This window comes from Hemiscyllium ocellatum, chromosome 7 (assembly GCF_020745735.1).
Source record: "Hemiscyllium ocellatum isolate sHemOce1 chromosome 7, sHemOce1.pat.X.cur, whole genome shotgun sequence".
Lineage (NCBI taxonomy): Eukaryota > Metazoa > Chordata > Chondrichthyes > Orectolobiformes > Hemiscylliidae > Hemiscyllium > Hemiscyllium ocellatum.
The window spans coordinates 40,295,796-40,310,730 of record NC_083407.1 but is presented as its reverse complement, the minus strand read 5'-3'; the positions used below and the strand labels follow the sequence as shown (position 1 = coordinate 40,310,730).

The 14,935-nt window shown below is 42.0% G+C and overlaps 1 protein-coding gene across 4 annotated transcripts in view; it reads left to right on the top strand.

Annotated features, from left to right (window-relative positions):
- mgat5 (alpha-1,6-mannosylglycoprotein 6-beta-N-acetylglucosaminyltransferase) overlaps window positions 1-14,935 on the top strand; it is a 143,940-nt gene that overhangs the window by 74,837 nt on the left and 54,168 nt on the right. For all 4 annotated transcript variants that reach the window (XM_060827136.1, XM_060827135.1, XM_060827137.1 and 1 more), the window contains exon 10: window positions 9,481-9,614. In XM_060827136.1, the coding sequence (XP_060683119.1) occupies window positions 9,481-9,614 (134 nt within the window). The remainder of the gene's footprint in view (window positions 1-9,480; window positions 9,615-14,935) is intronic.

Below are 14,935 nucleotides of genomic sequence, written 5' to 3'. Positions count from 1 at the left end.
ATGAGCCTCCTGATCATTTAGATGAAGTGTAAGTGGTTCACCGATTTTTAAAGTGAATGGGTTTCTGATAGTTTTGAATGCCCAGTATTTCTCTTGGATGGATGTACGTTAAAGTTTCACTGGTAGTGTGAAGTCTTTGCTTTCCGAGGCAAACAGGTTTGAATGCAGTACAATGGTGTGGAATGTTCATAACTCTGCCTGAGGAAACTAATTTAAAAAGTTGAATGGTTTTGTATTTTTGTAGACTCCAGAATGTCTCAGTTGTTTGCTCTGCAGCTTGGTGTTCCTTGTCTTTAGCTGAGGTGTTTGTGGGGGTCTTTCTTTAGCGTTACATGCTCCACCCCTGTTGCAGACAGCTGCCACAGGCTCGCATGTTTCCTTATCTATTTCGGCCAGAGAGCTTAAGGAGTCTTAATTGAAATGTGAATTCCACAAACTCACATCCCAAGTTCAGAGGGTTTTAGTCCAGGGTGTCTGATGGGGATTGTTGCCTGTTTACTATTAGTATCTCCCATAACTACATTTTTTTCCACTTGCCCAACTTGAATGGCTTTTTGTACCACTGTCCCATGGCCAATTAACTAACCCATCCTGCCGTTCTTACTCCAAGAACCTCAAACCTGTTGCATAATTATGAAGGCTGAGGCTTGTGCACTCTTGCCTATGGCTCTTTTTATCTATCTTATTGACAGTACCACCTTCTATTCCCTGACCAATCACCAACTGAGAAAGCCCTGCCCTAAGAGGTGTGACTGCCTCATGGTACAAACTAACCAGGTAACTTCTCCTTCACTGTGTTCTGGTTTGGCCTCCAGTGCACAAGTTCTTAAGCTAAAGCTGCTTGAGTTGTAAATACTTCAGATGTGTTTACCCTGATCATATCTGCAGCCATGACAAAGTCACAGAGCCATATAGCATGGAAATAGTCCCTTCAAGTCAAAGCAGTCGACACCAAACAATAATCCCAAACTAAACTAGCCCCATCAGCCTGCTCCTGGCCTATATCAATCCAAACCTTTCTCATGTATGTACTTATCCAAAAGTCTTTTAAGCAATGTAATTGTATCCACATGTACCACTTCTTCAGGATATTAATTGCATATACAGGCCAACCTCTGGGGGGAAAAACATTTGCTCCTCATGTCTCTTTAAAATCTCTGTCCTGTTATCTACAAAATGTGTCCACTAGTCTTAAATTTTCCCATCTTAGGAAGCAGACAATTACCACAACTCTATCTATACCTTTTTGTGCTTTTATAAACTTTAACTAGGTCTCCTCAACCTCCAAAAACAACTGTACGGCACAGTGGCTCAATGGTTAGCACTGTTGCCTCACAGCGCCAGGTACCCAGGTTCTATTCCAGCCTTGGGTGACACTGTGAAGTTTGCACATTCTCTCTGTGTCTGTGTGGGTTTCCTCCAGGTGCTCCACTTTCCTCCCACACTCCAACAATGTACAGGTCAGGTGAATTGGCCATGCTAAATTGCCCATATGTCAGGTGCATTAGTCAGAGGGAAATGGGTCTGGGTGGGTTACTCTTTGGATGGTCGGTGTGGACTTGTTGGGTCAAAGGGCAAGTTTTCATATTGTAGGGAATCTTTTTAAAAAAGAAACTCCTAGCCTATCCAGCCTTTCTTTACAACTCCAACCTACCATACCTGGCAGCATCCCGGTAAATCTGTTCTGAACCTTTTCCAGTTTAATAATATCCATCTATTACTTGTCCAGTCATCTTTTTTTTTAATGTGTTTTAATTAATACTTAAGTAATTTGTTCAACTACTTTGTTTTCTTCTGTTATACTTTATTAACCCTACCACCTGTATTTCTTTTAAACCTTTGGAATATATAGAGTCTTAGAGACATACAGCACGGAAACAGACTCTTCAGTTCAATATGTCCATGCCAACTGGATATCCCAAACCAATCTAGGCCCATATCCCTTCAAACCCTTCTGATTCATATACACATCTAGATTCCTTTTTAAATGTTGCAATAGTACCAGCCCCGACTACTTCCTCTGATAGCTCATTCCATGCACATACCACCCTCTGTGTGAAAACGTTGCCCCTTAGGTCTCTTCTATGTCTACCTTCTCACCCTAAATCTATGCCCTCTAGTTCTGGACCCCCTCCCCCACCCACCCCAGGGAGAAATCTTTGTCTATTTATCCTATCCATGCCCACCATGATTTTATAAGCCTCTATAAGATCACCTTTAGCCTACAACTCTCCAGGGAAAACAGCCCTAACCGATTCAACCTCTCCCTACAGTTCATATCCTCCAACCCTGGCAACATCCTTGTAAATCTTTTCTGAGCCCTTTCAAGTTTCACAGCGTCCTTACGGAGGGAGACAAGAGTTGCACGCAATATTCCAACAGTGGCCTAACCAATGTCCTGTACAGCCGCAACATGACCTCCCAACTCCTGTACTCAATACTCTGACCAATAAAGGAAAGCATACCAAATACCTTATTCGCTATCCTTTCTACCTGCGACTCCACTTTCAAGGAGCAATGAACTTTCACTCCAAGGTCTTTGTTCAGCAACATTCCCTAGGACCTTACCATTAAGTGTATAAGTCCTGCAAAGATTTGCTTTCCCAAAATGCAGCACTTCCCATCTATCTAAAATAAACTCTTTCTGCCCCTTCTCAGCCCGTTGGCCCATCTGATCAAGATCCCATTGTATTCTGAGGTAACCCTTTTCACTGTCCACTACACCTCCAATTTTTGTGTCATCAGCAAGCTTACTAACTATACCTCTTATGCTCACATTCACATCATTTATATAAATGATGAAAAGTAGTTGACCCAGCACCGATCCTTGTGGCACTTCACTGGTCACAGGCCTCCAGTCTGAAAAACAACCCTCCATCACCACCCTGTGTCTTCTACTTTTTGAGCCAGTTCTGTATCCAGATGGCTAGTTCTCCCTGTATTCCATGAGATCTAACCTTGCCAACCAGTCTCCCATAGGGAACCTTGTTGACTGTGTTACTCAAGTCCATATCGATCGTATCTACCACTCTGCCCTCATCAATCCTCCTTCTTACTTCTTCAAAAAACTCAATTTCTTTAGTCATCCAGCATCCCCTATACCTACCAGCCTTTCCTTTCACCCTAACAGGAACATACTGTCTCTGGATTCTTGTTATCTCATTTCTGAAGGCTTCCCATTTTCTAGCTGTCCCTTTTCTTGCAAACATCTTCCCCCAATCAGCTTTTGAAAGTTCTTGCTTAATACCATCAAAGATGGCCTTTCTCCAATTTAGAACTTCAACTTTTAGATCTGGTCTATCCTTTTCCATCATTATTTTAAATCTAATGGAATTATGGTCGCTGGCCCCAAAGTGCTCCCCCACTGACTCCTCAGTCACCTGCCCTGCCTTATTTCCCAAGAGTAGGTCAAGTTATGCACCTTCTCTAATAGGTACATCCACATACTGAATCAGAAAATTGTCTTGTAACACTTAAGAAATTTCTCCCCATCTGAACCCTTAACACTATCGCAATCCCAGTCTGTTCGGAAAATTAAAATCCCCTACCAGAACCACCCTATTATTCTTACAGATAGCTGAGATCTCCTTATAAGTTTGTTTCTCAATTTCGGTCTGACTATTAGGGGGTCTATAATACAATCCTAATAAGGTGATCATCCTTTTCTAATTTCTCAGTTCCACCCAGATAACTTCCCTGGATGTATTTCTGGGATATCTTCCCTCAGTACAGCTGTAATGCTATCCATTTTCAAAAATGCCACTCCCCCTCTTTTGCCTCCCTTTTCTGTCCTTCCTGTCACATCTGTATCCGGGAACGTTAAGCTATCAGTCCTGCCCATCCCTGAGTCATGTTTCTGTAATTTCTATGATATCCCAGTCCCATGTTCCTAACCATCCCCTGAGTTCATCTGCCTTCCCTGTTAGGCTCCTTGCGTTGAAATAAATGCAGTTTAGTTTATCGGCCCTACCTTGTTCTCTGCTTTGGCCCTGACTGTTTGATTCGCTTCTGGGTGGTGCTGTCTAAGAATCTTTGGCATGTCTGCAGTGCATCTTGTACATAGTACTGCTGCTCCTGAGCATTGGTAATGGTGCTAATCAAGCAGGCTGCTTTGTCCTGGATGGTGTTAAGCTGCTTGAATGTTGGAGCTGCACCTATCCACCCAAACAGAGTATACTATCACACTCCTGACTTGTGCCACGTAGACAATTAAACAGCTTTGGGGAATTAAGAGGAGTTACTTGCTACAGTATTCCTAGCCTTTGACCTGGTCTCGATGCCACTGTACCTATGTAGTGAGTCCAGTTGATTCAACGTTTCTAGTCAGTAGTAATTGCCAGGATATTAAAAGTGGGGTGTTCAGTGATAATCATGCCATTGACTGTCAGGGGTGGGAGTTAGACAAGTGACTATATCGAAGATGGTCGTTGCCAGGAATATGCTTGGTATGAACGTTAGCCACTTGTCAGCCCAAGCCTTCAATGCCAGGAGCATCCAGAATAAGGTGGGTGAACTTGTAGCATGGGTTGGTACCTGGGACTTTGATATTGTGGCCATTTGGAGACATGACTAGAGCAGGGTTGTTGCAGGCTCCAAGGTTTAGATGTTTCAGTATAAACAGGGAAGGTGGTAAAAGAGGGGGAGGTGTGGCATTGTTGGTCAAGTACAGCATTAGGGTTGCGGAAAAGATGTTTGAGGACTCGGCTACTGAGTTGTATGGGCTGAGGTTAGAAACAGGAAAAGTCACCCTGTTGAGAATTTTCTATCGGCTTCTGAAGAATTCCAAGATGTAGAGGAAAGGATTATGAAGATGATTCTGGATAGGAGCGAAAGTAATGGTAGTTCTTATGGCAGACTTTAACTTCCCAAATATTGACTGGAAATACTATAGTTTGAGTACCTTTTTAGATGGGTCAGTTTTTGTCCAGTGTGTGCAGGAGAGTTTCCTGACACAGTATGTAGATCGGCCAGCAAGAGACGAAACCACATTGGATTTGGTGCTGGGTAATGAAGCAGGCCAGGTGTTCGGTTTCGAGGTAGGTGAACACTTTGGTGATGGTGACCACAATTTTGGTTATGTTTAATTTAGCGATGGAAAGGGATAGGTATATAACACAGGGCAAGAGTTATAGCTGGGGAAAAGGCAATTATGATGCAACTAGGCAAGGTGCATGGGATGGGGAAGAAAACTGCAGAGGATGGGCACAGTTGAAATGTGGAGCCTGTTCAAGGAACAGCTGCCGTGTCCTTGCTAAGTATGTATCTAACAGGTAGGGAGGAAGTGGTCGTGCAAAGGAAGTGTAGTTTACTAAAGAAGTTGAATCTCTTGTCAAGGGGAAGGAGGTGGCTTATGTTCGGATGAGATGTGAAAACTCAGGACGCTTGAGAGTTTAAGTTAGCCATGAAAGACCTAAAGCGAGCTAAGAATAGCCAGGAGCAGACATGAGAAATCTTAGGCAGGTAGGATCACGGAAAACCCTAAAACTTTCGATAGCTATGTCAGGAATCAAAGAATGACAGAATAAGATTAGGGCCCGTCAAGGACAGTAGTGGGAAATTGTGTGTGGAGTCTGAAGAGATAGGAGAGGCATTAAATTAACATTTTTGTCACTATTCACATGGGGGGAGAAAAAAAGCAATGTTGTGGAGAATACGGAGATACAGGCTGAGACTAGGTGGGATTGAGGTTCACTAGGAGGTGTTAGCAATTCTGGAAAGTGTGAAAATTGATAAGTCACTTGAGCTGGATGGGATTTATGCAAGGATTCTCTGGGAAGCTAAGGAGGAGACTGCTGAGCCTTTGGCTTTGATCTTTGTCATCATTGTCCACAGGAACAGTGCTAGAAGACTGAAGAACAGTAAATGTCCCCTTGATCAGAAAGAGGAGTAGAGACAACCCTGGTAATTATATACCAGTGAGCCTTATTTTGGGTAAAGTGGGTAAAGTGTTGGAAAGGATTATAAGAGAGAGGATTTATAATCATCTAGAGAGGAATAAGCTGATTAGGGATAGTCAGCACTGTTTTGTGGTGGGTGGGTCATGCCTCACAAACCTTACTGCGTTTTCTTTTTTGAGAAGGTGACCAAACAGGTGGATGAGGGTAAAGCAGTTGATGTGGTGTATATGGATTTCAGTAAGGCGTTTGATAAGGTTCCCCATGGTAGGCTATTGTAGAAAATACGGAGGCATGGGATGGAGGGTGACTTAGCGGTTTAGTTCAGAAATTAGCTAGCTGAAAGAAGATAATGGGTGGTAATTGATGGAAAATGTTCATCCTGGAGTTCAGTTACTAGTGATGTGCCACTGTTTTGGGGCCACTGATGTTTGTCATTTTTATAAATGACCTGGATGAGGGTGTAGAAGAATGGGTTAGTAAACTTGTAGATGACATTAAAGTCAGGGGACTTGTGGATAGTGAGGAAGGGTGTTGCAGGTTATAGAAGGATGGATAAGCTGCGACGGTGGGATGAGAGGTGGCAAATGGAGTTTCATGTGGACAAATGTGAAGTGATTCACTTTGGAAGGAGTAGCAGGAATACAGAGTATTATGCTAATGGTAAGTAAGATTCTTTGGTAGTGTGGATGAGCAGAGCGATCTGTGTCCATGTGCATAGATCCCTGAAATTTTCCACTCCGGTTGATGGGGTTGTTAAAAAGATGTATGGTGTGTTAACTTTTATTGGTAGAAGGATTGAATTTCTGAGCCACAACATGTTGCATCTGTACAAAACTCTGGTGCGGCCACACTTGAAGGACTGCATACATTTCGGGTCGCTGCATTATTGGAATGATGTGGGAGCATTGGAAACGGTGCAGAGGAGATTTATCAGAATGTTGCCTGGTATCCAGGAAAGGTTTTATGAGGAAAGGCTGACAAACTTGAGACTGCTTTTTGTTAGAGAGAAGGTTAAGAGGTGACTTCGAGACAAGATGATTAGAGGATCAGTTAGGGTGCACAGTGCGAGCCTTTTTCCTTGGATGGTGATGGTGAGCACAGCTTTAAGTTGAGGGGTGATAGATATATGATAGAGGTAATTTCTTCACTCAGTAGTAGCAGTATGGAACACTCTGCCTGCAACAGTGGTAGACATGCCAACTTTAAGGGCATTTAAATGGTCATTGGATAGATATATGGATGGTAATGGGATTGTGTAGGTTAGATAGACTTCAGCTTCATTTCACAGGTTGACGTAACATCTTGGGCCTAAGGGCCAGTACTGCATTGCAATGTTCTGTGTTCGAAGTCTGGATATTGTCCGGGTCTTGTTTGCTTTGAACATGGACTGCTTCAGTATCTGAGAAGCCACAAGTGGTGCAGAACTTTTGGAAGTGGAAACAATTCAGTTTTAAAAGAAAATTGAATGCCAGGTGATTGGAGGAAATAACATGCAAAGCTATGGGTGTACATCAGGTAAATAGAAACAACTGCATTAGTCTACAGAGCCATAAGTAGTGGATGGCTGAATGACCCACCATCTATGCCATACTTATTCAATGACTCTCAAAATGCTCAGCAGAAAGCTTTAGAAATTCCCAGGTAGTCCTATAAGCCATAATTACATTGGTTAGATTCTCTCCTCTTGTATAGGTGTCATTGCTTGCCACTTGTGTGGTATGATTGTTACTTCCTACTTAACAGTGCAAGACCACATAGTGTCTGGTGTCTTGCTGCATTTGGACTTGGGCTGCTTTGGTATCTGAGGAGAAGGAAATGGATTAGACATTGTGCAATCATCAGTGAATGTCCCCGTTTCTGACCTTTATGATAAAGGAGCGGTGGTTGATGTAGCAGCTGTAGTTCGATGACTGATCTCCAACAACTATAATCATCTTCCTTTGTGCTAGATATGACTGCGGTGAATGCAGAGATCTTTCCTGATTCTTATTGACCTTGGTTTTCTAGGGCTCCTTGATGTCACATTCAGTTCAATGTGACTTTGACGTCAAGGGAGTAAATGTCACCTCCCCTCTTGTTTGGTCAATGGCTACGTTTAGCCAGCAGATCATGCCCGTGGTGGAATCTGAACTGACTGTCAACGAGCAGGCTATTGCTGAGCACTTAATAGCAGTAGTAATGAAAAGGGGTTGCTAACAATGCTGATAGAGTAGATCCTGCTTTTTGTTTTAATGGGCAATTTTCTACCTCCTGGGTGGATGCTAGCTTTTCAGCGGTACTGGAACAACTTGACTAAGGGAACAGATAATTCTGGAACATGCCTTCAGTGCTTAACCTAGTACATAGTCAGCACCTATTAAATTTGCAGTAATATTCGGTTTCTTCAACCATTGCTTAATATAATAGTGAAAATGAATGGGCTGAAGTGTTTATTAATCTGGAAATTTTATTATTAAATTCTAGTGGTGGCTGTGGGGGGAGTTTTAATCCATAATGTATTACAGGTGGGCCTCCAGATTGCAAGGCATTACCTCTATACCACTTAGTTTGCCTTAATCAAGTGGCCAAGTGGTTAAACTTGTGTGACATAGAATCGGTACAGTACGGATAAAAGTCATTCACTCCATCGAGTCAGCAGCAACCCTCCGAAAAGCATCCTATCTGCCCAAACCCAATCCTGATGTTTACCATAACTAAGCTGAGAATGTGTTGCTGGAAAAGCACAGCAGGTCAGCCAGCATCCAGGGAGCAGGAGAATCGATGTTTTGGGCATGAGCCCTTCTTTAGGGCTCATGCCCGAAATGTTGAGTCCCCTGCTCCTTGGATGCTGCCTGACCCGCTACGCTTTTCCAGCAATACATTTTCAGCTCTGATCGCCAACATCTGCAATCCTCACTTTCTCCTAGAAGGTTTACCATAACTAACCCATCTCGCCTACATATTTCTGAACACTGCAGGGCAATGAGTATGGTCAGTAAACCCATGCAGACTTGGCCGGGGAGAGGGAGGGAGGGAGAGAGAGTGAAATGTGCAATCTCCACACAGTCACCTCCGTCTGGAATTCAACCTGGCTCCTTGGTGCTGTTAGCACTGTTGCCTCACTACTGTGCCACCATGCTGTCCCATTCAACTGGTAAAAAGAATTGTCAAATTTGTATACACATTACAATATTCTTTTTTTCCTTTAATTTAAATGACTGGAAATATTATTGCTATTCATACATCAGTTAATATAATATGAAATACAGCGGAAAATACGGGGAAGCATTCCAGCTTGGGCAGCATTTGTAGAAAAAATTTGTAAAAGATTTCAGACTGATTAGTTTACTTTTAATCCAGTCATTCAAAAGTGTTTTCATTTTCATGACCTTATTTTGACACTCACATATCTTCATTGGGAAGATTCTATTGATAAAACTATACAGTCAACCACAACTCTTTACTTCTTAACTAAAGGTTACACTCCCAGCACAAAGCTACATTAAGCATGTAAATATACATAAGTGCAGTTATACCTGCCTTATTTATAACTACCTGCCTTTTTGGTGTTTTCTCCTTACCTGCCTCCTTTCACCTTTTTCAGGTGTATGCTTAGAGTGCTGGATTCATTTGGTACAGAACCAGAATTTAATAGTGCTCAATATGCTCAGTCTAAGGGCCACAAAACCCCATGGGGTAAATGGAACCTGAACCCACAGCAGTTCTACACCATGTTCCGTAAGTAATTTATTCCATTTGACTCTTTTTTTTTTGCATTAAATAACTTGAGGATTAAATTCTTCACTATTAGAATACAAGCAGGTCACCAATTTAATGCACACATTTTGGTCAAATATAAAATATTAGAAATTAATTTTATACAGTAATCACAATGCTTAGGCTACTGCCAACGTCTAAGATATGCGCAACATGCAACCAATTGACATTTTAAAAACTGTTGTACAAAAATTTTGCTTTTTCTAATTGCAAAACTCTGAAACTATTGAAGAACTAAACACTGAAAATAGGCAAGTGAAAAGATCAATGAGTAATCTAGTGCAGAGTAGAAATTTAAGAACATTTCATCTATTTCCTTGAAGTCATTAATTATCTAATTTGAATTTTTAGAACAATCCAGTAGCTTAATGATTGACATTAATGCAAATAACATTTTATTCCAGTTTTACAAATTAATTGAATTTAAGTTTCCTCAGTCACATGGAGATATAGAACTCTGGAACAATAGTCCAGGACCTGAATGACTAGCCTAGTAATAATGCCAATGTAATACAGTCCCAATCGTGTGTCCAGAACTGCATTGCAGTACCCTGAATACAATTTTACCAGAGCTTTGTGCCATGAATAAACTTGCACCCATTTTATATTAAGGCCAATACTGCTGTATTTTAATTGTATTTTCTGCATGTTCATTAGTTTTTAGTGATTAATTTGATCCCTGAAGTGCGTTCTTCCCTTATACTTCTACTGTCTTTATTCTGTGATATTTTGGCTTTCTATTCTTTTAAAACAGTTTTAATTTGCTGATCAAGTTGAATTTAAATCTATTGATAGTCAAGTCTATTATTATGGTTTAGGGGATAGAAAAGGAATGTATTAGATGTGTGTAAATTAGATATGTAGGTTTGAGAAAAGTTGGGCTGAATTTTCCTAGCTTTACAGGCATGAGGATATTGTGTCAGGCTGACCTCTGCACTGACAGAATTCTGGAAGCAGAATGCAGATGGGCCTTCCATTGTGATGCTAAGCTGTAAAACTTCATCTTTTTATTAAATTACTAGCATTAAGTCCAGTTGCTCAAATCTCCCTGGGCAAAAGTAATGCCACTACAACCCACTTTGTGGAGAATAATTTGCTGTTAATGTTTGTTGCTGAAATGGTTGCTGTTGCCACCTTCTACTGAAGATGTCTTGCCTTACTGTCCTGATACTGAACATAACTGAACTCACTCTGACTTGCCTTCTTTGCTGTGGCATGATGTGTCATCATTTCATCAAAATATTGTCCCCTCCCCTGGCAGACCAGTTTAAACGCCTCCCAACAGCACTAGCAAACTTAGCTGCAAGAATGTTGGCCCCACTATGGTTCAAATGCAGACTATCTCATTTGTACATATCCAATCTTCCCCAAAAACAGTCCCAGTGACCCAGGAATCTAAAGCTCTTCCCTCTTGCGTCAACTCTTGAGCTATGCATTCATCTGTCCTATTTTCCTATTTCTATACTTGCTAGCACAGAGCACAGGGAGTAATCCAGAGATTACAACCATTTGAGCTCCTGCTTTTTAATCTATTGCCTATTCCCTACATTCTTGATGTAAGACAATAATCCTCACTTTGCCCACATCTTTGTGGGCACCAATATGTAGCACAACCTTTAACTTATCATTTTCCCCTTTTCAGGATGCCCTCCAGCTGTCCAGTGACATCCCTGACCCTTGTGCAGGGAAGCAACAAGTCATCCTGGAGTCTCGTCTTTGGTTGCAGAAATGCCTGTCTGCACTTCTGATTAAAGCTATCACTATAGCTCCTTTTTTCTTCTTCTTTTTTACCCCCTATTGAGTTAAGATGCTTGTGCGAGAAGCGTGGCTCTGACTGCGTTCTTTCGAGGTACCAGCAACCTCATCAGCTTCCAAAATGGTTTACCGGTTAGTGAGTGGGACCCCAGCAGACTCTTGCAGTTACTTGCCTGTTCCTCCTAGATTGTCTGTTTGTCACCCATTCCTTTTGAGCTGTCCTTTCAGCTGCTGTATGGTTACCTCTCAACCAGTAATTGTAAACCGTGAGCCTTACTTCGATTGTGGATAAAGTGTTGGAAAGGGTTATAAGAGAGGATTTCTAATCATCTAGAAAGGAACAAGTTGATTAGGGATAGTCAACACTGTTTTGTGAAGGGTCGGCTGTGCCTCACAAACCTTAGAGTTCTTTTGAGAAGGTGACCAAACAAGTGGATGAGGGTAAAGGAGTTGATGTGTAAATGGATTTCAGTAAGGCATTTGATAAGGTTCCCAATGGTAGCCTATTGCAGAAAATACAGAGGCATGAGATTGAGGGTGATTTAGCGGTTTGGATCAGAAATTGGCAAGTTGAAAGAAGAGAGAGGGTAGTGGTTGATGGGAAATATTCATCCTGGAGTTCAGTTACTAGTGGTGTACTGCAAGGATCTTGGGGCCACTACCGTCATTTTTAAAAATGAGGGCGTAGAAGGATGGGTTAGTAAACTTGCAGATGGCACTAAGGTCGGTGGAGTTGTGGATAGTGCTAAAGGATGTTGCAGGTTACAGAGGACATAAGCTGCAGAGTTGGACTGAGGTAGTAAGTGGAGTTTAATGTGGAAAAGTTTAAATGGGAGGAGTTTAAATTCACCTCAAAGTGAATCTGAGGTGTTTCACTTTGGAAGAAGCAACAGGAATAGAGTGTACTGGGCAAATGATAAGATTCTTGGCAGTATAGATGAGCAGAGAGATCTGTGTCCATGTGCATACATCCCTGAAAGTTGCCACCCAGGTTGATATGGTTGTTAAGAAGGCATACGGTGTGTTAGCTTTCTCTTAGAGGGATTGAGTTTTGGAGCCACAATATCAAGTCTGTACGAAACTCTGGTGTGGCCACACTTGGAGTGTTGTGTACAGTTCTGGTCACACATTATAGGAAGGATGTGGAAGCTTTGGAAAGGGTTCAGAGGAGGTTTACTGGGATGTTGCCTCATATGGAAGGAAGGTCTTATGGGGAAAGGCTGAGGGACTTGAAAATTTTCATCAGAGAGAAGGTTGAGAGGTAACTTAATTGAGACATATAATCCGAGGGTTAGGGTGGACAGTCAATGTCTTTTTTTCTTGGTTGGTGATGACTAGCACGCGAGAATATAGCTTTAAATTGAGTGATAGATATAGGACAGATGTCAGAGGTAGGTTCTTTACTCAGAATAGTAGGGGTGTGCAATGCCCCGCCCACAACAGTAGTAGATGCGCCAACTTTAAAGGCATTTAAATGGTCATTGGATAAACATATAGGTGAAAATGAAATAGTATAGGATTGGGCTTCACATTGGTTCCACAGGTCAGTGCAACATAAAGGGCCAAAGGGCTTGTACTGCATTATGTTCTAAACATTTTGTCCATGCAAGTCATAGCCTCCTGGATTAGCACTGTGTCTCCAGGCACTACCCAAGCTCCAAATCCTGAAATTCCAGCTTCAGCACCTGGGATCACTTCCTGCGCATATGGTCATCTAGGACAGTAAATCTTATTATCCAAGATTCTTCATACATGACCAGTTACACATTCTCTCGGCTGTCCTCTCCAACATTTACACATACCTTTTAGACTAGAACAAATATAGATAATCCTGTTTTCAATAAATAATGTTTCCTTTAGCTTGAGCTATTTAAGTACAGTCAGTTACTCACCAACCAATCAGCTTACTGCTTTCCCGTGATATCACTCTTCAATTTCACTGCAAGTGTTTGAAGAGAAACTGAATGCTCCTTGCAGGTCTGCCTCATCCCTGCAGTCTCCTTTGTCCTCTCTTGATGCTGTGTGCTCCTCATGCCCAGAGCTGACTGTCTTCCAAAGTTGAGTGAGTTAGGAAGAGTTTCAGTTTTGTGATGTGATAACAAAGGAAACATAATTATAGTTCCCAATCAGGATTGTGCCTCACTCAGAGGGAAACTTTGAAGTGCACCAGTATATATCAAGGCCCTTGCAAATAGTGTCGCTTTATGCCAGTGGTAGATAGGGTGCTGATTAAATGGAGTATTTTGTTTAAGTTGGTGTTGACCACTTTGTTCGCAAGTGGGGAGTATGCTATCACATAATTGACTCATACGTTGTAGATGATGAATAGGCTTTCTGGAGTCACGAGGCAAGTTGATCCCTGCAGAATTCAGGGGCTCTGATGTGCACTTGGTGCTGCATGGCTGGTCCAATTCAGTTAATTAGTGCCCTCAAATTGTTAGTATAGGATTCATGACTAGTCTTAGTATTGAATGTTAAAGAGAATTCAGTGCTGTTCTCAAAATCTCTCAGCACAGTAGAACGTAGAACAGTACAGCACAGAACAGACCCTTCAGCCCACGATGTTGTGCCGACCATTGATCCTCATGTGAGAACCTAATGTACGAACCCTCAAATTTCTGTGACTATACACATGTCCAGCAGTCTATTAAATATCCCCAATGACCTTGCTTCCACAACTGCTGCTAGCAATGCATTCCATGCTATCTCAACTCTCTATGCGTAAAGAACCCGCCTCTGACATCCCCTCTATACTTGCCGTCAAACAGCTTAAAACTATGACCACTCGTGTTAACAATTTCTGCCCTGGGAAAAAGTTTCTGGCTATCAACTCTATCTATGCCTCTCGTTATCTTGTGCACCTCAATTAGGTTCCCTCTCTTCCTCCTTTTTTCCAATGAAAAAAGTCCAAGCTCAGTCAACCTCTCTTCATAAGATAAGCCCTCCATTCAAGGCAGCATCCTGGTATACCTCCTCTGAACCCTCTCCAGAGCATCCACGTCTTTCCTATAATAGGGCGACCAGAATTGGCTACAGTATTCCAAGTGCGGTCTAACCAAAGTTTTATAGAGCTGCAACAAGATCTCACAGCTCTTAAACTCAATCCCCCTGTTAATGAAAGCCAAAACACCATATGCTTTCTTAACAATCCTGTCCACCTGGGTGACCATTTTAAGAGATCTATGTACCTGCACACCAAGATCCCGCTGTTTCTCCACACTGCCAAGAATCCTGTCTTTAATCCTGTACTCAACTTCCAAGTTCGAACTTCCAAAATGCATCACTTTGCATTTATCCAGGTTGAACTCCATCTGCCACCCCTCAGCCCATCTCTGCATCTTGTTAATGTCCCGCTGCAGCCTACAACAGCCCTCTATACTGTCAATGATACCTTCAACCTTTGTGTCATCTGCAAACTTGCTAGCCCATCCTTCAATCTCCTCATCCAAGTCATTAATAAAAATTACAAAGAGTAGAGGCCCAAGAACAGAGCCCTGTGGAACATCCACCACTGACTTCCATGCTGA